Source organism: Podarcis liolepis (genome assembly GCF_965112155.1).
Source record: "Podarcis liolepis genome assembly, chromosome: 7".
Taxonomy (NCBI): Eukaryota; Metazoa; Chordata; class Lepidosauria; order Squamata; family Lacertidae; genus Podarcis; species Podarcis liolepis.
In genome coordinates this window covers 72,545,807-72,571,125 of record NC_139561.1, presented here as the reverse complement: position 1 = coordinate 72,571,125, position 25,319 = coordinate 72,545,807, and the positions used below count along the sequence as shown (strand labels likewise).

At 44.1% G+C, this 25,319-nt stretch overlaps 2 protein-coding genes across 6 annotated transcripts; one reads left to right on the top strand and one right to left on the bottom strand.

The window, feature by feature from the left end:
• Window positions 1-878: 878 nt before the first annotated feature.
• Window positions 879-16,123, bottom strand: SMPDL3B (sphingomyelin phosphodiesterase acid like 3B). Of its 4 annotated transcripts, none has more exons than XM_083512266.1 (9): window positions 15,758-16,123; window positions 13,657-13,877; window positions 12,029-12,242; window positions 11,545-11,642; window positions 9,884-10,027; window positions 8,296-8,468; window positions 6,012-6,192; window positions 3,722-3,855; window positions 879-2,481 (listed from the first exon to the last, which is right to left on the bottom strand). In XM_083512266.1, exons 2-9 carry the CDS (start codon window positions 13,790-13,792, stop codon window positions 2,110-2,112), a joined length of 1,452 nt encoding a protein of 483 aa, XP_083368392.1. In that variant the 5' UTR covers window positions 13,793-13,877; window positions 15,758-16,123; the 3' UTR covers window positions 879-2,109. The 4 variants fall into 4 exon arrangements, with proteins under 4 accessions (XP_083368392.1, XP_083368391.1, XP_083368389.1 ...); XM_083512265.1 differs by having other exon boundaries at window positions 13,657-14,631; window positions 15,758-16,082; XM_083512263.1 differs by having other exon boundaries at window positions 12,029-12,245; window positions 13,657-14,631; window positions 15,758-15,993.
• On the top strand, window positions 16,115-24,953 carry RPA2 (replication protein A2). 2 transcript variants are annotated; one of them, XM_083512271.1, is made up of 9 exons: window positions 16,115-16,371; window positions 18,631-18,722; window positions 20,447-20,548; window positions 20,873-20,986; window positions 21,557-21,631; window positions 22,426-22,539; window positions 22,830-22,943; window positions 24,122-24,216; window positions 24,317-24,953. In XM_083512271.1, the coding sequence occupies exons 1-9, from the start codon at window positions 16,353-16,355 to the stop codon at window positions 24,399-24,401; spliced, it is 810 nt and encodes a 269-aa protein (XP_083368397.1). In that variant the 5' UTR covers window positions 16,115-16,352; the 3' UTR covers window positions 24,402-24,953. The 2 variants fall into 2 exon arrangements, with proteins under 2 accessions (XP_083368397.1, XP_083368398.1); XM_083512272.1 differs by lacking the exon at window positions 16,115-16,371 and adding an exon at window positions 16,409-16,424.
• The last annotated feature ends 366 nt before the right edge of the window (window positions 24,954-25,319 follow it).

The following is a 25,319-nucleotide window of genomic DNA, read 5'->3' as shown; positions in this document are numbered from 1 at the left end:
ATTTCAAAAGAAGCAGCTCCTCTCCCTCCCTCCCTGCCGGCCAGGGAGGAGGAAGGCTCCAGCTGTGTTGCTTGGCTGTGTTGCTCACCCAATAAGAAGTCTAAGAACGACTGGGGGGTGGAGCTTGCATGCCTTGTGTGTGGCTAGTTAATGCAAGCTGAGGGGTTTTTTGAATGCTGGATGCCATTTTGTTGCACTGCAAAGTTTGCAGTGCAAAGGCAGGCCGGGGAGCCATCTTAAGTTGAGGCTGCATAGGCCTTGTGGTGCATGTGATTCAGATTCTATTCAGTTGAACCTCTGGTTACAAAGTTGGTTGGACAGTGTTCTCGAAGCTACCCAGCATGTGTTTGACCAGACTGCAGGAGGACAGGAAGACTGGAGTGCCTGGAACAGGTGAGGCTGCAGGTCCCTTATTTTGGCTGCTGGTCCCTTATTTTCAAGGCTGCTGGTCCCTTATTTTCAAATCTGTAAGTTGACAGCTATGGTATGGTGCAAATACAGCCTTAAAGCCTGGAGGTTCCTCCTCTTGGTGTTCTGCTGATTGCCAGGGCTTCAAAGCACCACAAAAACAGGTCACCTGGAATCATAACGCCAGGTGATTTATGGGCAGCTCCACCCATATGCCAAACCTGGCCTGGGCAGGCCTGGCCCACCAGGCAGATGTAGTTCCCCACCCCTGTTGCATAGGCAGTGGTGCAATTAGGTTATTTTAGACTTTGGACTTAATGGCGTTATGGGCCTGCTAGGAGAGGATATCTTGTTATCCAGGAAAAACAAATAAATAGGGAGCAGATGAATAGTTGTGCACAGCAGAATTTCAAGGCCAGAGGAATTAAAAGTATTCAGAAACTTCAAATGATAGTTCAGGACAGAGCAGCTCAAATTTTCTTAGGAGCTTTAGGACATATATTTGGTTATCATCTTGGGCTTAATGCACATAGCTTCCCAAATCCTGGGAACCATAGTATACTCCCCACAGGGTAAACAGGTGTCCCACATAAGTTTTTAAGAATGTAAGAACCCTGCTAATCCAGCAGATTTGGCCAGCTAAATGCCTGTGGGAAGCCTGAGTGCAACAGCAACTCTTCTCACTTGTGTTTTCCAGCAGCTGGCATTCAGAGGTGTATTGCGCCAAACTGTGGAGGTAGAACATAGCCCTTCTGGCTAGTAGATACTGATGGCCTTATCACCCACGAGTTCATCTAATCTTTCTTAAGTCATCCACATTAGTGGCCATCACTACATCTTCTGGGAGCGAATCCCAGTGTTTAACTATGTGTTGTGTGAAGAAGTTATTTCTGTTCTCTTCCAACACTCAGCATCACTGGATGTCCCCCCCTCTCCCCCCCCCCACTATGCATAGTTTTATACACCTCTTGTCATGTCACCTCTTAATTTCTCTTCTCTCTAAACCAAAAAGCCCCCAATGCTGTAACCGTTCATCATAGGAGTTGTTCCATTCCCGTGATCATTTCACTTCCTCTTTTCTGAACTTTCCCCAGGCAGCATTCCAAGCAGCAGTCGCACCACAAGACTTGCATGACGACAGTATAATATTGGCAATTTTATTTCCTAATGACCCCTTGCGTGGAATTCACTCCCCCACCCCCAGCTGCCGCACACTGGGTCAACGACGTCTTCATTGAGCTATCCGCTATGACCCAAGCACTCGTTCCTGGTCATTCAGTGCTATTTCAGAGCACAAAAGCATACATGTGAAATTAGACATTTTTGCCCCACTGTGCATAATTTTACACTTGGTTTACATTGAATTCCATTTGCCATTTCACTGCCCATTCCCCCGGTTGGAGAAATCCTTTGGAAACTCCTTGCGAGAGCTTTGTTTCTTATTCTGCTAAAATGATCTTGCCTGATGCTGGAATGATGTTGTCATAATCCTGTCCAATAGCCCATGGAAGGAGGTGAGCTACAATAGTCAGCCATTTGTATGCATACTTTCAATCCTAGGTGTGCCAAAACAAATAAAACCCAAACCCTGAGAAAGGTGATCTCCTTAGGATGCTGAGGCCTGTGGCAGTGGTCGCATCCTGTGCTTTTTCTGTGTAGAAGCCGGGTGCCCATGCTCATATCATGCTTCATTCGAGGTTCTCAAAGGCCTAGAGTAACAAGCCCCATCACGCAGCAGAAGAAAAGTAGACACAACTCTGGGACTGAAGGCACTGCTGCGTCACTTCTGGCTTGAATACACTGGTGGTATTTTGCAAAATCGACCTCCCTGATGGCACAGATGTGGTCGGTCTGGCAGGCGTCATCACAGTCTGAAAGGTCATATTGAACTGAATTATACCGGTAGTATTTCTGTAGGTAGCTTTGGTCTTTTTCAAGCTTCTCCACCAGCAGCTGCATGGAGTGGGCGGAACCATCTGGGATCTGGAAAGCTTCTGTCAGGCTGTACTCTTTCTCCCATTTAGGGGCCCCCATGTTAGCATGTGTGAGGTTTAAATAATAAGTTACCATATCCTGAAATGGAAGAGAAGACATTGGGTCAAAGGTGGGTATTTGGTTAAACTTATTTTGACCGACTAAATGATGAACTCTTTAAAACACAAGAACGTACACAATCGGCAGGCATTGTTTTAGAAAAGGTATTCCCTGCCCCAGACTCATGGAAACATTTGGAAGGGCTTACTGGACTAGGGGCTAACGTTAGCCTTGCAAAAAAAAAAATCAACCACCACAAAAAAACACCCTTATATTATCAGTATTTATCCTAAGCTGCTTTGTTTGTTCTTTGTGCTAAAAGAAAAGAAGAAGCTGGTTGCCATTATTGTTTTAAAAGTTTTTACAGTGGTACCTCAGGTTACAAACGCTTCAGGTTACAGACTCTGCTAACCCATAAACAGTACCTCGGGTTAAGAACCTTACCTCAGGATGAGAACAGAAATCACGCAGTGGCAGCAGGAGGCCCCATTAGCTAAAGTGGTACCTCAGGTTAAGAACAGTTTCAGGTTAAGAACAGACCTCCGGAACGAATTAAGTTCTTAACCAGAGGTAAAGGTAAAGGGACCCCTGACCATTAGGTCCAGTCATGACCAACTCTGGGGTTGTGGCGCTCATCTCACTTTATTGGCCGAGGGAGCTTCCGGGTCATGTGGCCAGAATGTGGTACAGCTTCCGGGTCATGTGGCCAGCATGACTAAGCTGCTTCTGGTGAACCAGAGCAGCGCACGGAAACATCATTTACCTTCCCGCCGGAGCGGTACCTATTGATCTACGTGCACTTTGACATGCTTTCGAACTGCTGGGTTGGCAGGAGCAGCTGTACAATAAAATACAATAAAAAAATCTCCCTGTCTCTATCTCACTCAACAAACATATACATGCCAATGACCTTTTTCTAAGATGGTGTCTGCTGCAACATGCAGGTGCATTAAAACCCCCCACAAGTAATTAAAAATAATGGCTGAAGTATTTTAATGCAAGAAACAAGGTAATTAAAAGCCCACATTAGCAGGACTGTGCCAGCTGCTGCTGTCTTCATGGCATCTACTGCCTTGCTGGCACTATGTAGTGCAATCCAGGGCAAAAGATAGTCACAGCCAATCTCTGCAGAAGGCTGATCCACTTCTCTGGTTTTTACTGGGCAGGATTAATAACTCTGCCAGAATGCTCTCCCTCCATGGCCTCATTGTCAGGTCACCCTTGACATGAGCACTTGCTTTACTAGAGACAATTGCAAGCAAATGACGGTGCTCCCTACCTTCACCAGCAGGGTGTCACGGTCATATGTGAAGACCCGAATGCCAGGGTTGTTGGCCCCATTGTGCACGCCTGGTAAGGTTGTCTTCCATGGTGTTACTCCTGGAGCTAAAAACATGACGCTGGTGGGTGAACCTGGAAGAAAAGGCAATATTAAACTTATATTAGACTGCTTCCCAACAACTGGGTATTTGGGGTGGAACAGGCATGTTCTGGTCACTCTTTTAATGAGGTATCAGCAGGATATAGTGATTGAAACATCCTCCTCCTGTGTATTCCCTGCTCAGAGCTCCAACTTCATTTTATTTTATTACACAATGGAAGAACTGCAACCATTTCTTCCGAGTGTAGACAACCCCATTGTACAGCTGTTTCAGCCTATAGGTAAAGGGGTAAAGGGGACCCCTGACCATTAGGTCCAGTCGTGGCCGACTCTTGGGTTGCGGCGCTCATCTCGCTTTATTGGCCGAGGGAGCCGGCGTTTGTCCGCAGACAGCTTCTGGGTCATGTGGCCAGCATGACGAAGCCGCTTCTGGCAAACCAGAGCAGCGCATGGAAACGCCGTTTACCTTCCCGCTGGAGCGATACCTATTTATCTACTTGCACTTTGACGTGCTTTCGAACTGCTAGGTGGGCAGGAGCAGGGACCGAGCAACGGGAGCTCACTCCGTCGCAGGGATTCGAACCGCCGACCTTCTAATCGGCAAGTCCTAGGCTCTGTGGTTTAACCCACAGCGCCACCTGCGTCCCTTTTCAGCGTCCCGTTTCAGCCTATGCAGGGGGTTAATTGCCTGTATTTTGGTACCTCGGGTTACAGACGCTTCAGGTTACAGACTAACCCAGAAATAATACCTTGGGTTAGGAACTCTGCTTCAGGATGAGAACAGCGGGAGGCCCCATTAGCTAAAGTAGTACCTCAGGTTAAGAACAGTCTCAGCTTAAGAACAGACCTCCAGAACGAATTAAGTTCTTAACCAGAGGTACCACTAGATAGTGCTGTAGGCATTTCCTTCTTTATGGCCCACAACTCCTCTTTCCAAAACAACTCTATCACCTTAACCATTGCATTCTCAACTAATACTGTCTTATATTCATTCTGCCCATCCTGCCATGTGGGGCAATCATACTTGAGACTGCAGCAAGGCAAAGTATTTAACCCTTTTCAGTCCCAAAGAAAATGGGCCCTCTCCAGCATTTGGGGCTGGAGTGCCCAGTTCGTTACAGATTTTTTTTTTTTTTTGGTTTACAGACATCTGGAAGCAGAGTCGCTATTTCACTTCCAGCTTAAAACACAATAGCAATGTCCACGGAATGGCATTAAATTATTATTATCATTTGTACTTTTAAATTGCTGGTTTTAATTATATTTTGAATTTTTAAAAACTTGCTTTTAACTTTGGCTGTTACTCATTATTCTGATGTATATGTTATCATTCTTTTGTAAACTGCTTCGAGGTTTCATTTGCAGTTAAGCGGTATACAAATAAAATAAATGAAAAAAGCAGCCTTTCACCAAACCATGCTGGACCTTTGATGCCAACCCATCCTGGTTCTATTGAAAAGCAGCGTAAGAACAACCTGACAGCCTACAGTGGATTTCTGAACTTGTAGGCATAGGAAGCTGCTGTATACAGAGTCAGACCATTGGTCTATCTAGCTCAGTATTGCCGACATCGGCTGGTAGTGGCCCACCAAGGTTTCATATAGGAGTCTCTCAAAGTCCTATATGGAGCATAGCTGTCAACTTACAGATTTGAAAATAAGGGACCAGCAGCCTCGAAAATAAAGGATCAGCAGCCAAAATAAGGGATTTTAGTTAACCAGCAGCCAAACGAAGTCTCAAAAGGTGGTTCCCACAGCACAGCAACCCGGCAAAGGGGATGCAGCAAGGAAAACCACCGTCACCTCTCCCCTGGGAAGCGCTGAGCAAAGGCAAGTCCCCAGGCAACGTGACCGATTTGATCAGCACAAAGCATGCAAGCTCCACCCCCCAGTTGTCCTTAGACTCCTTATTGGGTGAGCAACACAGCCAAGCAACACAGTTGGAGCTTCCCTCCTCCCTGGCTGGCAGGGAGGGAGGGAGAGGAGCTGCTTCCTTTGAAACCCAGGAAATTTAAGGGACATCATCAATAAGGGACAGCAGCGGGACATGGCACTGGGATAAGGGACTTTCCCGCCAAATAAGGGACGGTTGACAGCTATGATATGGAGGTGCTGAGGATTGAACATGGGACCCTCTGCAGGCAAGCCAGATGTTCTACCACTGAGCTATGGCATCAGGGGGAATGTACCTGTGTTACTGTAAAACATCCTAAAGCTATCAGTGTGATGATGCCCAAAGAACTGTGCCACGATCACTTCATGATGCTTCTGAATTATTTCGGTATATCTCTGGTTAAAGTGTTCTCGGAACCAAGGCTTGCCCTGTTTCTTCTCAAAGAAGCCAGGAGGGACGTGCCCAATAATATAGACCTGTAAAGAGAAGGAGGAAAACATGCTAAGGTCCAAGTGGACAGAGCAGTAGGACCTGCTTGGCAATACGTTCCTGTACAGCCCAAACGCCCACCAGGTTGTTGTTGTTATTTAGTCGTGTCCGACTCTTCATGACCCCATGGACCAGAGCACGCCAGGCACTCCTGTCTTCCACTGCCTCCCGCAGCTTGGTCAAACTCATGTTCATAGCTTCGAGAACACTGTCCAACCATCTCATCCTCTGTCGCACCCTTCTCCTTGTGCCCTCTATCTTTCCCAACATCAGGGTCTTTTCCAGGGAGACTTCTCTTCTCATGAGGTGGCCAAAGTATTGCAGCCTCAGCTTCACGATCTGTCCTTCCAGTGAGCACTCAGGGCTGATTTCCTTCAGAATGGATAGGTTTGATCTTCTTGCAGTCCATGGGACTCTCAAGAGTCTCCTCCAGCACCAGAACTCAAAAGCATCAATTCTTCAGCGATCAGCCTTCTTTATGCTCCAGCTCTCACTTCCGTACATCACTAGCTCACCAGGTAGCCATAGGTTAATAAATAAGCTCCCAGCCTCAGTGCCTCATATGTGCAATGGGAATTATAGTGATCCCCCGCATTTATTTTCAAATGCTGAAAACTAGAGATGACATTTTAATCATATGGGTTTATTGATTATATGAGCATATGTTTGCATAATGGTAAAAGCCATATGTCTGATGCAAGAAGCAGGCTTTCTTTGCTTTTAGGGTAACAGGCTTAACCATAGAAGAAGCTTTCCTTCCTCTGTAGGAGAGGAGTTAGAATGTCTCTTTTAAGATGCTGCCTGCTAACTACAGTGTTAATAAACATTACAATAAAAAATACATATTTTTCAAGATATACAAACACACACATATATACACACACTACATAGTAGAAATCTCTACTATGAAAGCGATGACAAACCTAGACAGCATCTTAAAAAGCAGAGACATCACCTTGCCAACAAAGGTCCGTATAGTTAAAGCTATGGTTTTCCCAGTAGTGATGTATGGAAGTGAGAGCTGGACCATAAAGAAGGCTGATCGCCGAAGAATGGATGCTTTTGAATTATGGTGCTGGAGGAGACTCTTGAGAGTCCCATGGACTGCAAGAAGATCAAACCTCTCCATTCTGAAGGAAATCAGCCCTGAGTGCTCACTGGAAGGACAGATCCTGAAGCTGAGACTCCAATACTTTGGCCGCCTCATGAGAAGAGAAGACTCCCTGGAAAAGACCCTGATGTTGGGAAAGATGGAGGACACAAGGAGAAGGGGATGACAGAGGACGAGATGGTTGGACAGTGTTCTCGAAGCTACCAGCATGAGTTTGACCAAACTGCGGGAGGCAGTGGAAGACAGGAGTGCCTGGCGTGCTCTGGTACATGGGGTCACGAAGAGTTGGATACGACTAAATGACTAAACAATAACAGTAGAAATCTCAAAGCAGTTTATCTAAAATACACTTGACATCCTTGGGAGTTATCGGCACTCCAAACAAGACCTACTGCTAACACCTACCTTGGTCCTCTGTTATAAAAATGGCTGCCTGAGCACAAGAAGCTCTACTGATTGGCTGGGCTACCTACCATATTCATCTCTCACAATGCCCTGCAGTAGCACCACTCCAAGGCATTGTGGGAAATAACAATGAGACAAAATGCAACCTCCTGGTCTTGCCTGTAGCATTGCTTCAAGTGTGGGCACCTGCCCTTGCCAGATAAGCCTGAGAAGGCCCACAGGCAGACAAGTGGGCCCACTAAGAGGTCACTTTGCTCACAGACCCCTGAAACCTGGAGCCAGCCTCGCTATGGCGGACAATTGCCACAGTCCTAAGTATCTGGGATGGAAATTTATATTTCACACAGATTTTACCAAATATATGTCACAGTCCAGTACAATGGTGCCTGCTTCATTTCACCTAATACTTTCCCTTGACCCCAATCCATAATACTTGATATCATGCAACCTCGCCACCCCCCATTCCAATTGATACTGTTTTTGTGACCAATCTGTAGTAAGACCTTCACCAGTCATGCAGCTTTCAACTAGGTAAGCTTATTAATCCATAAACAATAAGGCAGGTTTAAGGAACCTTTTCTCCTGCTTCTGCTGCCTTGGTCAACATGTCTTCCAGCCAAAGGAACTGGCCTCCTGGATCTTCTAGGCTGCTGGTTTGATTATTATTGTCATAGTACAAGTTTGTGTTGAGGACAATCATTCGCCTTGCTGGGCCAAGACCAGATAACATCTGACTGTAGAAAGCACCTGCAAAACAACCAGTAACACAGTTCCATCTAGTTTTGTTGTGTTCCCCGTGCCATCTCATTTGCACTATACATTTAAAGCAGTACCAGATCACTTTAATCAGCATTGGCTTTCCCTAAAGAAGGTTTCAACTCTCTTAGTTAATGCCTTCTTACTTTTTGCTGAATAGCCAGCAAACTATCTTTTGAAGAATGGACAGATTAGCACATGTCTATGACAAGTGAGCAGAATTTCTAACACCTTGCCTTACTGAACTGTCAAATAGATACTAACCAACTGGATCAATCACAAAACAGAGATGGAAGCTATATGGAACCGAAGATAAGCTACCCTCTAGATCAGGCATAGCCAAACTCGGCCCTCCAGATGTTTTTTGAGACTACAATTCCCATCATCCCTGACCACTGGTCCTGTTAGCTAGGAATGGTGGGTGTTGCAGTCCCAAAACATTTGGAGGGCTGAGTTTGCCTATGCCTGTTCTAGATCAGTGTTTCCCAAACTTGGGTCTCCAACTCTTTTTGGACTACAATTCCCATCATCCCTGACCTAGCTAGGGATGATGGGAGTTGTAGTCCAAAAACAGCTAGAGGCCCAAGTTTGAGAAACATTGCTCTAGATTTTCAGGGATAGAGAACCTGTGGTGCTCCGGATGCTATTGGACTCCATGTCCAATTAACCCCAGTAAACATGGACAATGCTCAAGGATGAAGGGAGTTGTATTCCAACCTAGAACAGGTCTGTTCCCACCAGGACAAAAAAATGATGAAATTAAAACTGTGACAGCTCAATGCCAGAGCACGGGCTTTTGCATGCAGAAGGTGCCGGGTTCAATCATACACATAGGAGGCTGCCTTATTTGAAATCAGTCTATTGGCGCATCTGGCTCAGTATTTCTATAGAGACTGGCAATGGCAATCTGGGATTTCAGAGATGGAGTTTTTCCCATGAGGCCTACCTGGAGACGCTAGAAATTGAACTTGTGGGCCTCCTGTGTGCAAAGCAGGTCTGCTCTACCATGGAGCTACAACACTTCTCTGACATCTTCAGTTAAAAGGATCAGGTAGCAGGTGAAGATAAATATCATGCCAAACCATTTGCAATCAGAGTAGACCAGAGTTTCCCAAACTTGGGTCGCCAGCTGCTTTGGACAGCTCCCATCATCCCTTGCTAGCAGGAGCAGTGGTCAGGGATGGTGGGAACTGCAATCCAAAAACAGCTGGAGACCCAAGGAAGCCCTGGAGTGGACCATACTGAGCTAGACAGGCAATAATCTGGCCTGATACAAAACAGCTTCTGACATCTCCCTGCTTGTGATCTTTTAGTTTTCTTCTCACCTGCATTTTATTTCAGCCTACTGGATCCCTCTTCAGTTTCCCATGACCCTCATCAGTTCCTCAACTGGATCTAGCACGCACCTGCCCTGAATGTTTGCAGAGAGCTGTTGCTGAGCCAGGAGCGCCACAGGTCTGCAGTTACATCGTAGATCCTGTTCTCCTTAGCTGGAAATTGATTTTTGGGGTGGAAGTCATGGTTGCCCATTGCAGGATAGACCTGAGTTTCTGGAAGGAATACAAGAAAACAACAGTGCAGTGGGTTTAGAGGCAGAGGCAGAGAAGAGTTTGTGCATCCAAACAGGCTGGAGGTGACTGCAGAACAAACAACTCAATGCTGGCACTATCTGGAACCTGCTTTGTTGTCGCTTACAACAATTAACATTACAACATTGTCCTAAAATCATAATGCCAGGCAGAATGCAACAGAGGCAAACACTCTATCTACTTGATTCAGCTGGCAAATGGCAGCTTGTGTGAGGGCTGCCAAACCAGCATATCAAGCCATGGTTTGAAGCTGGCTTACAAATCACAGTTTGGGCCAACCGTGGTTTGCAGATCTGTCTGAATTCATGGTTAAGGACCATTAAGAGCACCATGGACACTGGACTGCATTTATGGACTTCTGAAGCAGGGCGCTGAGCAGATGGAAGAAGAAAGCAGGCAAGCAGCTCTGAGTCTGCAGGCTCAGACCACAACATGGGTTCATAACAATGGTTAGCACAAACCATGGTTTAGCATGACGATTCAACTGAGCCACAGCTATGCTACAGGGAGTGAGGAAAGAGTACAGCAAGAAAGGCTTACTAAATCCTGCTTGTCACTCCAATGTGGGAAGAAATTAATGGGAACAAGCTGGGATCTAAATATCATTATGTAAAACAGGGGTGGGTAAGGAGGAGCCCTAGGGCTGCAGGTGATCCTTGACTTACTCTGGTGCAAGTGATAAGATGAAAAATGGGAGGGGAAGGAAGTGTCAGAAAGAGAAAGAAGAGGGTGGCTTGACTCACTTTTGGCTCTGCCAACCTGCAACAGATTACCTACAAGGGAATTGCAGGCCACTACAGAAAAAACGCAGGTGGGACGCAGGTGGCGCTGTGGGTTAAACCACAGAGCCTAGGACTTGCCAATCAGAAGGTCGGCGGTTCGAATCCCTGCGACTGGGTGAGCTCCTGTTGCTCGGTCCCAGCTCCTGCCAACCTAGCAGTTCGAAAGCACATCAAAGTGCAAGTAGATAAATAGGTACCGCTCCGGTGGGAAGGTAAACGGCGTTTCCGTGTGCTGCTCTGGTTCAGCAGAAGCGGCTTAGTCATACTGGCCACATGACCCGGAAGCTGTACGCCGGCTCCCTCGGCCAATAAAGCGAGATGAGTGCGACAGCCCCAGAGTCGGTCACAACTGGACCTAATGGTCAAGGGGCCCTTTACCTTTACAGAAAAAATGCCCCCCCCCGTAAAATAACTACCTGGATCATAGAATCATTTGGTGTTGAATTTATTGATTTTACTAATACAGAATATACACAGCTCTACCTACACTTATGGGGTCAGCCCTGCCTGTTCTTGACACTCTTCAAGGAACTACATTCCACAGTTTGGCTCCGTTGTTGAAACATGTAGGAGACTGAAGACATTCGCCAGCCTTAAATCTTCCTTCCTGCAATTCAAAACCCATTGCTTCTGTTTCTGGATTATTATTTTTTTGGCACAGCCTTCTTACTGCCCAATTGTTCTGGCATGCCCTACCTGGAAATACATGTTTGATCAGGTTGGTTAGGTTTTCAATTATCTCCAGCACAGTATCTTCACCCAGTTTCTCATCAGCTACATGAGGAGTGTCGTCTCTGGAAAACAGCACAAAGGCTATTTGGTTTGAGGACAGAGATACTGGGAAAAGTCAAGTCCCTGGATAGATGTTGAGGAGTTAACAAATTAAGAACATAAGAGGAACCAAAAGGCCCATCTGGTCCAACATTATTTTTGTAATTTATTTTGTATATTCTGTTGCCAAACAGATGCCTACAGGAAACCCATAAGCAGGTAATGAGGGCAATAACCCCCTTCCACTCATAGGCCCCAGCAGCTGGTATTACATCTGAAAGGGCAAAGGATCTCCACACCTGGCTTATACAAAGGTTGGCCAAACTGAGTGGGCAATGAAGTGGCAAAGAAGAAAGTCACATTTGTTTTGTTTACGACAAAAAACAACAACGCACAAGTGCTTCCTTACCCAGTCCAGAGAATGAAGTCTGGGTTCGGGAGGACCTGCTTCATAGCATAAACAGAAGAGTTGACAAGAATCCATGGAGCATCACACAAGTAATTTCCCCAAGCCCCTGGATTGGCCACCGGTTGTGCGCCAGCAGACGGGCACACCTTCAAGGGGTCTGGGCTCACTTTGTATTGTGGGTCCAGATGAAGGTCTGTGATGTGCCAAAAATAACCTGCTAAGGACAAATGGATTTTTTTAAAAAAGGAATCTAAGAGCCCTGCAAGATCACGTCAGTGGCCCCTCTAGTCCAGCATCTTGTTCTCATGGGGCCACCAAGTACCTGTGGGACCTGAGAGCAACAGCCGAACCCTTGCACCATGGTTTCCAGAAACTGGTATTCAGGAGCCTACTGCCTCCAACAGTGGAGGCAGAATATTGTCACCAGGATTGGTAGCGAGCCATTGGACTCAGCTACACTTGTCAATTATATCGTTATAACCGTGTTATAAACATGTGGCACCAGATGGCACTGTAGAGCAGCTATCCATTGCCAATAGGATTTTGCATTGAGAGCTCATATAGCGTTTTTTAATCAGTGTAGATCCAGCCATTGATAGCCTCATGAAATGGTTCCGCTTTTTCTTTAGGAAGTGCTTAGTGAAATCCAGAGCAGGAGTATGCACTCCTGGGCCATATAGAGCCCACAGCCAGATTTCATCCAGCCCACTAGATCCTTCCCCTCCCCACCAGCCGTTCTGGGGAGGGGGAGGAGCTTTTGTGCTGTGCAAGGCGCACAGTTGTAGCTCCTTCCTCTGCAAGAAGATCTGCTAAAAGAAGACCAAAGTACAGGCTGAGCTCCCTGACAGAGGGCAAACTATTATTATTTATCAATTCCTATATCTTGCCATGATAGGCTTCTAAATGTTTTTAAAAGCCCCATTACACATGCATTAAAACATAAACACCCATAATTAAAATACGCAATAAACCAATCCCTTAATAAAACAACACAGCAATTTAAAAAACCCAAAACCTAGCTGCTACACCAGGTGTGTGGGACCTGTCGCCCTTCTAGTTCTGTTAGGGATCCAGTGCCCATCAACTTTGGCTACAATAAATTATCTGCATTTTAATGCAATTTTCTCTTAATCTACACAGCGTTGATTCATATACAGATTTCTGCAAGCAATTTCCCCCAAATTAATACATTTTTGTAAGCTTTTTTCATGTATGCATTTGAATACACACATTCTCCTAACAGATGCATTTTTATGCAGCATACACAATCGGGTTGGAGAACTGCATTGTAAAATTCAGATGCGCATGAATTTCAAAAGATAATTGTGTCTCACTTCACTTGTGGGTTTGAGGTAGTAGGAATTGGGCAATTTCTCATTAAAATGCAAACAAAACTAAATTCCACCCCCCCCCCATCCCTACATAAAACATGAGTGTGAGAGGCGCAACCTTATCTTTGTTCTCAAGTAGCCAAACCTCATAGGTTGGCTCTGTGCAACCAGGAGTTAGTGCCATGGCTGTCCAGCCTAACTGTGAAACAAGCAACCTTACCTTCTTCCTTTAACCCCCCCACGGCTGAGTTGTTTCCTCTCAAACTACCAACTTGTGCAGCCAAAAGGGTAAGTTACCTGAGGCAGCGGTTGCGGCTCTGCAGTGCATCAAGAGCAACAGGACTCCCAAAAGACCCATCTTCTGCTGCCAGCGATCCCTGGCTGAAGTTCCATGCCTGTAGTCGCAGCTCTGGGGAAAGTTAGCCGGTTCCATTTCAGGCTTGCCTCTATCAGATCTCTGACTCACAGGCGCCTTTTGCTGCTGCAGCAACTCTGCTCTGATTCAGAACTGTATCTTCCTGTTTAGCAGAGGGTTTGCAATACTTTTTTTAAAAAAAGGTGTGTGAGACTTGCAGGCTTTTACCAAAGGTGTATGCTAGGACGCTGAAGGAGGCAGCTAGCTAGCTGGAAGCCGGTCCTGCTGTCATCTTACAAAGGAACTTCCCAAAAGCGCTCAAGCTGCGTTGCTTTGGAATCTCCTACTCTGGGGCTTCAGTCGCTGAAATATATTGCTGACCCAGCAGGGCAGATTTGGCTCGCTTCTAATTTCTTGGCACAAAGGCCAGCTTGGAATGGCAGAGAGTGGAAGTTCAAGCTTTGTGGCCCTTCCTCTCTACGTCAAGAATATGCAAGTTCAGGTGAACTTTACTGGCAGGGAGGAGCCTAGGTTGCTGTTATTGTACCCGACCTATTTAATGCTTGCTTTTTATTGGGTGCACTCTTCCCACCTTGGATCACATCTATGCTTCCAGGTGTCATAAGAAAGCTGCAGAGATAGTGCAGGATAGTGCGCACCCCGGAAATGATCTCTTTCAGCTTCTGCCTTCTAGAAGAAGGTACAGGGTTATAAAGACTAGGACTAGCCGCCTGAGAAACAGTTTCTATCCGATTGTGATTTTGGTTTTAAACACAGTGTAAGCCTTAAGGTAGCCTCTATGGGAGTATATTGTATTTAATTATAGGGTATCAGAGTTTTTAGGGGGTTAACCAGGCTGGGATAGCAGGCTTGTTAGTTTTTGAATGTCTGATGTAGATTTTTTCAATTTCATTGTTCTGTATGGGACAATGACAAGAAAGATTATTGTATCGTATCGTATTCCTTACATGATTGTTATGAAGGCAACAATAAAAAGAAACAGGGTAATTAACAGAATTTGGCAAGTTTTTAAGGAGTCTATTGAAGCAGCTCCTGTACATTGGAACTCCCTGCCTCTTGATATTAGGCGGGCATCATTACGGTATTCTTCTAGACACCTGCTGAAAACTTTTCTTTTGGCAGACCCAGACAGATGAGTTGGATGCATCTGTTCCTAAATTTGTATTAGATGTTTTATTGTGTTGTATTTAGATGTTTTAATATGCTTTTAATAGCTTTTAGAAGTTTTAAAGAGCTTGCAGGTGTTAAAAAAAATGTGTTTATTTCGTGTGTGTGTGTGTGTGTGTGTGTAAGTGTAATTACAGAACTGTTTTCTGTCCTGGGCTCCTTTTGGGAAGCAGGGTGGGATATAAATTTAATAAATAAAAATATATAATATCCAAAAAAGCAGCGTGGGAGACATTTCATTCTCTCAGGACACTCCACCAGTGGCGATTCTGGAACAAAGGAATTCCTAAAGGAGGCTGCAAAGTGAAGCTACTGAATCAGGAGGCTCGATGGATGTGTGGACTGAACCTAGACAAAGGAGTTTCAGCACTTCATAGGTGTTACTTAGTTTGTCAACATCAGGAGGACCTCTAAGTAAGCCATTAACTATGTAATGATCACTATCTGTGCTTTCCTGAATTTTATTTCCCTCAGAACTCGCTGAGCTGTATTGCTAAGTCCTACTCACGAGTAGATCTATTGAAATGAACGGGCTTAAGCTAGCCATGTTGATTGATTTCAGTGGGTCGGCACTGAATAGGACAAACCCTGGAGACAGAGAGCCTACTGATTACAATTCCACCTCATGCATCTGATGAGGTGGACTGTAGTAGCCCACAAAAGCCCATGCCATAGTAGATTTTGTTAATTTTTCAAGTGGCACAAGACTCTATACAATGATTTCATATCCCCACTTGCTTGCCAAACGTTAACCGTAGTATCTAGGTGTGCAATGCGATGGAAACCTATAACTAATAGCTGAATCCTGGCTTGTTCGAATGGAGAAGCAGAAGTGCTCCAAGGAACTCTACTCACATGCATTCCTTGAGTCATGAAGCCTCGAATCAACTATGCCGGACCAGTCCAAATCCAGTCGCAGGGTGGAGTGCAGTTGTGCAAATGCAACTTTCTAACTCCCACCCACCCTTACATTGAAATTTGTGGTCAGTAATTAATAAGCAATGGTCTACTCTGAAGGCATATGATGGACCTGCCTTTCTGAAACGCTGTAGGCTTTGCATATTGCTTTAGCGTGCGCATAAGAGGCAGCCACCGATTTGGACAGCTTTAGCCCGCCGCCATCGAAAGCCCGACCAGCCAGCCTTGGCGTTCGCACGAGTACCTAGAGCGTCGCGCTTCTCTGCAAGACCCTTTCCTCTATACTCCCGGGGCTTCGCGCGCGGCGCGTCAACAGGACCCGCCCCTCCCACGAGTACCTCCCCTTTGCCTTTCCTCGATTGGCCCGCTCGGGTGGGCTGACCTATCCTGAGCGCTCGTTTGGCGCGCTCGGGATGGGGCGGCGCGAGAGAGGAAGAGCCTGGTGAGGAAGAAGGAGAAGAGCTCGTGGCGCCGCTTTCCCGCAACGGTCCCTCTCTCGGCGCGCGCTACTCCTCCTCCTCCTTTTCGCGGCATGTGGCTCGGCGGTGCCGGTGAGCGGCTGCGCGCGGTGCCCGTGCTCGTGGGGACCCGCCGTTCCGTGAAGGTGGCTGGCCAGGGAACGCCGCGGAGCCTCTTCCCCGGGGTGGGGGTGGGGGTTTCGGGCTCCCCCTCCTCCCTCGGGCCCCGCTTCTCCAAGCCCAGAGTTTGGGAGTCAATCCAAGTCTCCTCGACGTGCCTCGCCTCAGGCCTGCAAAACCCCGGCGAGGGAGGGGGGCACGGGAGCAGGCAGGATTTACGTGGGGGGAGGGGCAGAACCTCATTGAGTTATTTTTTTAAAAAATGATTTAGGGCCTGTCCTCCCCCCTTGGCTACGTCCATAGAAGGGGGGGGGGCAGTTTTGGGGCGGCACTCCTGAGCCACGGCTGGCTACTATGTGTAAACTAGGCAGCGTCCCCACATTTTAGGAAGCCTCTTCCCTCCCCCCACAAGCAAAAAACAACCATTTGTGCAGCAGCTTCGCGCCTCCTTTATGCAACCAGCCAGCCTACGTCTTCTTTGTATTTAACATTGCATTGCATTCATTTCATTATTAATATTAATTGCATTATTAATCCTATAAGGAAAAAGCTGTTAAACGTTGAGCAGCACAGATAACTAGTGATACTGAGTCACAAGGTTGCTGGAGGAACTAAGACTCTTTTATTGGGGAAGTCATTTAACAAAATAGGAAGAGTGGAAAGGTACACAGATATTGGCACAGAAGCACGTGCATTGGGGTAAGAGATTCAACACGGCTCGACCGAGTTGCCAAGGGGCTGCTTAAAGCAACCAGAAGTAGCTTTCGTTCCATTCTGAGTTCATTTGGCTATGCAGGGCTGCCCTAACCACTAGGCGGGGTTGCTAGGTTCACGCCCAGAGAAAGCACCAATGCGTGTCCTGCATTACAGAGAGCAGTGGTGGGGGCTGTACTGTTGGAGAAGCTGGCCACTGACACTGCTGCAGCAGCATGCTTAGTGCTGGTATGGTGGGGCCAAAGGGGCCTTTTCGTTTCTGGTGGCGGCAACTGGGTGGCTACGCCTGCAAGGAAGGGAGATAGCTTTGGGGGAAGGCTTTGCTGTGCAGAAGGTCCCACATTCAGCTTCCAAGGTAGGGCTGGGAGAGGTCCTCTGCCTTGAAACCCGGGATAGCTGCTGCTACCAGTCAGTGTGGACTGTACTGAGTTAGGAGTATGGTGGAGTCTCATTCTTTGGAGGTCTTTAAGCAGAGGCTTGACAACCATATGTCAGGAGTGCTCTGATGGTGTTTCCTGCTTGGCAGGGGGTTGGACTCGATGGCCCTTGTGGTCTCTTCCAACTCTATGATCCTATGATTCTAGGTGGCTTAATGCCATGACTCTGGATGAGGACTCCTCCTCGGTTGCCCTCTTCCATACACTTCTGAGGCTTCAGTTCCAGCACCTGATGGCTTGGCTTTGCCAGGCAAAGTTGGGGGAGGTGGGGAAGATAATAAACCACCCAGTCACCACCCCATGTCACAGTAGGATTCTCATCATCACTTGAATGAAATTGTATGGACTCTCCTTCCTTGGAGGTTTTTAAGCAGAGGTTGGATGGCCATCTGTCATGGATGCTTTAGCTAAGATTCCAGCATTGCAGAGGCTTGCACTAGATGAGCCTTGGGTCCCTTCCACCTCTATGATTTTATTGAATTTTAATGAATTGGCGAGGTGGAGGTAAAAGGTGTATCAAAGTGGGAAGAGGGCAGCTCTGTGTGTAAAACATCAGTGTGGAAGAGAATGTTGCGGGTGATCCTCAAAGACAGAGGTGTGGGTTAAAATGACTGGTGGGCCGTGCCTTCAACTCTTTCCCTTCTGCTCAGGTGTTTTGTCACCTGCCTCTGGCCATGCAGCTTAGCTTAACTTTGCATATGAACCAGTGCTGCTTTGTTTATGAGTAATAAGCCAAGAACAAACCTTAGCTTCCACTTACGGTTTGTGGAAAGAAAACTGGGTGCTGGTTCACATGTAATGTGAAGCCAAGTTTTGCGAGTAAGCTGTGGTTTATTTCTGACCATGGCTTATTGCTATCAGTGAACCAGGACAGTGTGATGGGCTTCTTTGGGGTTTCTTGGCAGCTGCAACTAATGGCTTCTAGGATCCTTGTGTCTATCAACTCTCTCTAAAGTGTTCTGTAACTTCTTCTATAGATTTTGCTCCATTCACTTGGATGACTTTTGCTCTTTTTAAGTTCAGTGACCTAACAGTGTGAAAATAGCTTTGCAACTTATTTTTATTCTGATCTCATTCCCAGGTGGCTATGACAGTAGTTATGGTGGTAGTGGATATACACAATCACCTGGAGGGTTTGCATCACCTTCAGCAACCCAAGGCGAAAGAAAATCGGTACGTAACTTGCCTGTAACAAGTGAGGACTGTTACACTTCTGAAATTTTTTTATTATTATTTGCTTCCCTTCTGAAAGAGTTGTCGTATTGGTTTCATAGAATGAAATGCACTTTGTTACAGAAATAATGTTTGGATCTTAAGGATTATTTGCAAAAATATTATAAGTTGTTTGAATGTTAAGATTGTGCACGATTAGGAAACGTCACGCTTCTGCAACCTATTTAAGCAAATGATAAAGTAAGTTCAGATTAAAAAGAAAAGGAAACAAATTTGAAACAATATATTATGTTTATTGTGAAGGTAGTAAAAGTAAACTACAAACTTTTGAAATTGGTAACATAATAAATTCAAAGATATAATAAGTGGTGAAACAAGGTAACAAATTGCTGATCAGGTTAGAACAAGGAATGCAATGTTGGGAAGATGTGGGGAGGTCCAAAAGAAAGTAAATTTATGAAAGATGATGTGTAACATATTCAATTTTTTTTTCTCTTCTTATTTTTTTATATATATATATAAAAAAAAATGTTTCTTGCATGTTGCTATGTAAATTAACTTGTGAACCTATGAAAAGAAACGCAATAAAAAAATTTAAAAAAAAAAAAGAAATAATGTTTGGATCACAACTGTTCCCCTCATCTGAGGACAGAGCTGAATTTGCTGCTGCTAGGCTAACCTGTTGCCCTTGGGTGTAGTGGTGCAGACATTGTTCCATCACCACTGTAGAAGTAAGAGTCAATTGCTAGTCTGATTGGTGTCTATATTTGGAATGGGCTAGGGCACTATCTTGTTCTTTGCCTCGGGCAGCAAAATGTATTGTGTGGGCCAGTTGTGCTGCACTGGTCCTCATGACTCATTAGCATGTTCATTTTATGTGCAGCTTCTAATAGTTGGCTTCTTGGTGTATAACAGCTATAATAGCACCACAAAAATGTTGGGATACTGCCAGGGAGATAAAGTCCATCATGGCCCCCAAGCCTGCTGCCGGACGATCCATCGACCTCCTGTAGTCACGCAGTATGAGCTATTAGCGACACGAGTTTCCTGGAAATACCTTGCCACATTCCAGGGCTCGTGCACACTCTTATCAGCAGATAATGCACAACCAGAAGTCGCACTCAGGAGAGCATTATTTACAAGCTTTTATTCAGCGTTGATCAGAACAAAGAAAAGACATGACTGTTCTGCGTCAGTGTCTTCGACAGAGAGAGAAACGAAAGCAATAGCAACATAAACATCCTGTGAACAGGAAATACGCAGGCTGTGACACAAACATCCTGCTCCCTTTTAAGGTGGAACGGAAATATCCCAACAAAAAATCCCATTCTCTCAAAGCTAGAAATTGAAATTTTAACATTTAAACTTGATAATGGCAGTCTTAATTTATGTGGAAAGAGGTAAACTGTGATTTCTATTGGTGGCAGTTTATCTATGGATCATATTTTAGGAATTTTTTGCAGGCTTTGTAGTTTGTTATGCATTCATTTTAATTGTTTGCAGTGATCCATAGCAGTATGATGATAATTAATTAGAACACTTTTACTGCTCTTGCTTATTTTTATAAAAGTTTCTCATTTCTTCCTCTAAGCATTCTTGCTGTTCTGTGTATATATATATTTTCAAGCTGCAACAAAACTTGTTAATTGAACTCTGCAATATATATTTTTCTTTTCAAAGAGCAAGTTCCTGAAGATGAAAATTTTAAAATATTGTCTTTGCAGAGGTCAAGATCACAAAATATTGTTCCATGTACAGTGTCCCAGTTACTTTCTGCTGAACAGGTAGATGATGCTTTCAGGGTCCGAGATGTTGAGCTTTCACAGGTAAGCTGGCCAGCCATACTGCTGTATATTGTTCTGGGATTAAGGAAATCTGTCATGTGCCACCTGGATTGTTTTACTAAAGTACTCCTCAGAATTTCCCTACCTGCTTCCTTAAATCGAGCATTCTTCTCAATCATGAGACATCTCTGCTGGTTGTGGCAAACTATTATTCATTTGGGGTGGATAGATTTGTGGGCATTAGTTAATAATATATAGAATGTTACATTATTTAACTAAATGCCCTTGAGATAGTTTCTAAGCTCGTGATACAACTTGAAGCTAGAGGTTGTGTCAGTAAGAAATGTCATCTGTTTCTCTGTGCAGGTCATTGTTGTTGGCATAATCAGGCAAGCAGAAAAAGCACCAACAAACATTCTCTACAAAGTGGATGACATGACCGCAGCCCCGATGGATGTCAGGCAGTGGGTCGATGCAGATGTAAATATCAGTTTGTCTAAACTAAGAGAGCTAGCATAATGTTATAGTTAGAGTTCCCGACTAGAACTGGGGAGACTTGGTGGTAGGAGACTTGCCTGGCATCTTACCTTTCCCTCCTTTTCCTGTGCAGCAGAAGTAGAATACATAATTTAAAATAGGTAAATAGTTCAAATTTGCTTGATTGAATTCTTCATGCAAGTTGCATAGAATTTAACTTCATTTGGTGCAGAATTTTTTTAATTTGGCCTAGTGTCTGTCCAGTCCCTGCCCATGATTGTTCCACAGGTTTGTGATCAGGCAATGATGCATTCTTGCTTGTACCCATTGCAGCAGAAAAACTTGTAGGGAAGCAGTCATAAAAACAAGAGGAGCCCTTCTGATTGGACTATGCAAACTACTGTCATCTCTCTAACTGTGCCATAATTATGGAAAAGTGAGAAATTGTGTTTTGAATGGCTTTACCCATACTGTTATATGTATTCTATATATAAACACTTTTCTCAAGTTTGATTACCAAATTGCTGGTAAAGGCCAAGAAACCACTATCCTATTCTCAATTTTATTATACAGGAGGCAGGTAGTGAGAATGTTGTGGTGCCTCCTGGAACATATGTGAAAGTTCTAGGCCATCTGCGATCTTTCCAGGTAAGAAGACAAGATTATCCATTACTAATATTACTCTTCCCTCCCACACACAAAAAGGACTAAGCCTTGCTATACAGAGTCCTGTTCATTTTTTGTGTGACTATTAATTACTCAAGTAGGAAGGATCTGTGCTCCTGTGAAATCAGTCCTTGATACTTAATTTGAAATGTGTTCCTCCTCTGTTGGGAATTGGATTGTATTTAGTTTATTAGTATATACTCTCTAGCTTCACTGAGATGGAAAACGTGCTTCCAAGCCTAATATACCCCTCCCCATTTTATTCACCACTATATAAAATATAGTGTCAGAACAAGTGGATTTGGCATATGTGAAAACAATATTCCCTCTAGAGAGAGAATATGATTTGTCAACTTCTGGTGTACCAAATTCATTATAATTCTTTGAAAATGTTGATTAGGAGTGGTTCATTTACCAGTGTATTCTTGGATGCAGAAGACTCTTTAAGATGTGGGGCTTGTCCTCCACAAACGCTGAAAATTTGAGCTTTGGCTTTAAAAGGGAGAGTGAAAGTTTCTTAAGATCATGAACATAATTAGGAAAATGCACTCAACCATTGTTTTAAGATGCCACTAAAATTAGCAGGGAGCACATTTACATTTTTTTAAAAAGTTTGTTTCCCCCTATCACTAATGTAAAAAGTTTAGAAGCTAACATTTTATCTGTAAGTTGCCTTGAGTCCCTGCCAGGAAAAAGGCAGGGTATAAATAAATATATAATAGTAATACCTGGGCAATAACTGTTCAATGAGATGTCATTTGTTTCCTTTATCACAGAACAAGAAGAGCCTGGTTGCATTCAAGATCCTGCCGCTTGAAGATATGAACGAATTTACCACGCACCTGCTTGAAGTCGTAAATGCCCATATGATCCTCAGAAAAGGCAATATGGTACATGTAGAAACGAGGCGCACACTAACCTTTCCATGGAGGGCAAACAACTTTGAAACATTTGATTGAGCAGCACAGAAAGTGTTAGCAAGCAGGAGGTTTGCACTAGCACAGCCAGAGGGGCCTTGGGTCTTTTTCAGTGGCACAGACAACCTCCCAACAACCCTATCTTTTAGAATCTTGTAGTTGCCTTTCAAATGTTTTCCCCCAGTTCTAAAACTTCTAATTTCACACCTGTAGTATTATATAATAACCAAAGTTGGTGGTTGTTCCTTTCCCATGTATCTTAGCCCATGTCAATGAAGATGCCGCAACCAGTTGGTTTGATGGGGATGGGCAACACGTCAAGCTATGGAGGAAATGGCGCCTTGCCAGTGAGTGGGCTCACAGCACACCAAACTCAGGTATGCATAAGGATGACAGGACAATTCTGGGCAGCGTGTCAGATTTCTTGTATCTCGGTCTTCCAGTGACTGCTTTGTCCGAGGTCTTGGGATCTGGGTCACTTTTGTTGCCTTTTCTAATGAGAATAAAAACTCCTGGCTTCGAACTCATTGCTTTCAGCCCCTATATCTGCAGAGACAGCAGTCTGACTGCCTCTTCTGAGTTTCTGTCATGCACACAATTTATTGTACTTTGGGAATTTGCCATACAGTCTAGTCATAAATGCAGTGGGTGATAACCAATTCTAGTCATGCTAAGACTAGCCCTTTCAGTGGGTCTACTCATGAGTAAGACTAACATTAGATATCAAGCAACATAAAACACTAAAGCAGCCTTCTAGGAGTGACATTTGGCTGTTTACAAAGTGGGGAACTTCCCTGATTGGCAAAAACAAAACCCTAAGAATGAACTGAATTGCAACAGAGGAGATTCACATAAGCTAGGGCCTTGCTGCTTCTTTTTCATGTAAACATTGCTTAAGGTAGAGTAAAAACACTTCTTGCTGTGTTCTTCCCCTGAGATCAAGTACAGAAAGCTGCATATGAATTATTAATTCTGTCAAAATGCCCCAATTACTTTTGCAAAATTATTGTTAAAAATACATATTATTTCCAACACTTTATTTTTTATCGTATCTATTTTGTCTTTTTGTTAATAATCAAGGCAGCTAAATAAAAAATGAATATGATCAGCTAAAATGTTATAATTTGATGGGACAGTGACAAACACACAGTAATAGTATGAAATACCAAACCATCCATCATAGTATAAAAAGAAGAATATCAGAATAAAATCCTGTTTGGATCATAGCTTGCTAAAGACCTTCCTGAACAGGAAGGCCTTGAATTGTTCTCTAAAAATGTGCAAGTAGTAGTTGTCAGTAGTAGTTTAACCTCTTTATTATCAGTTAAAGTTAGTATATTATTCCACTGCTGAAAGTTGATTTGCTTTTGCTACACCTCTGTTTAGAATTTCAGCAGTTATGTTCATCATGACAACAGGAGGAATAACATTCTTTCTTAAAATTGTGATGTGCATTGAACGTATTTCTTAAAGCAGATCGAATATTAGTCTTGGAAGTCTATACTGCACTGCTATTTGTGTTTGGGTAACAGTGTTTTATTTCTTTCTGTTCAAGATTCTGAATTTGATTAAAAGCTCCACATCTGCTGAGGGGATAAGTCTTCAGGATCTGCAGTCCCAGTTGCGCAGTATTAATCTGCCAACACTGAAGTACGTATATATAGGCAGCCTAGGCTTTTGAAAGGAGAACTTACCCAGTGTTTATCTCAATTTTCCAATTGGATCTTTTATTTCTTGTTCTCTTTTCCAGGAAAGCTGTTGAATTTCTTAGCAGCGAGGGACATATCTATTCCACTATTGATGATGAACACTTTAAATCTACAGATGCCGATTAATGCTTTGTTTAGATATAATACCTTGGTCTAGTAAACTGTTAGACCAAGATCATCATATCTGAACTGAGCTGAAGTGTCCTTTGAATTTGACTGTTATGGAATAAGTGGTTTCTGGCCAGATCAACCATCAGATGATAATGCAGAAGTGACAACAAGCTGTACATTTATAGAAGGTAGTATCTTTATCTGTTGATGGTGAACTTACTATTCTGGATAGACATAAGTAGTGCACAAATTTATAATAGTATTAAGGATACACAAGCAAGTGTATGTATTTCAGAAGAGAAAAATGGGCTTGATGGGAAGAACATACAAACTTATAAGTCTTTGATCGTGTTATATTTTGGAAGTGATCACTCCACCCAGCTGTGACCCTTGACTGGTTGCCATGGTTTGGAAATGGCATGTCAGACTTCTCTATAGGTAGAAGAAAAATGCTTAGAGTTATATTTTTTTTAATTCTGAACACGTCTGTTCCCCACTGCACTTTGAATGCCAAGTAGCCTTTTTTCAAGAAATATTTCCTATCTCAATAAAGCTATTTTTATTTTGCATCAGTGTTTCTTTGTCTTTTGTTGAGAATAGTTGATCATGCAATTACTATATATAGGTAACGCAAGGGTGGGGAACTTCTCGGTCTGGGGGACTCTGGAATCTAGCGTGGCATATATATTTTACTGCAGTACTGATAAGACCTAAAAGCTAGGCTTTTTTTAGTGTGGCATAAAAAGTAGTTCAGTGACATTAAAAAAGAAAGTCAGTCAAGCCTCAAAATTTAACCACCACTTGCATTTTAGTTACGCTAAAATAGACCGTTGTCAATACACAATGCAAATGCAACTGTGCAGTTTTGAAATAGGCAAAAGTCTTCTGTTGAAACCCTTAACATATTTGTGTTCCCAATACACTGGTAAAAAA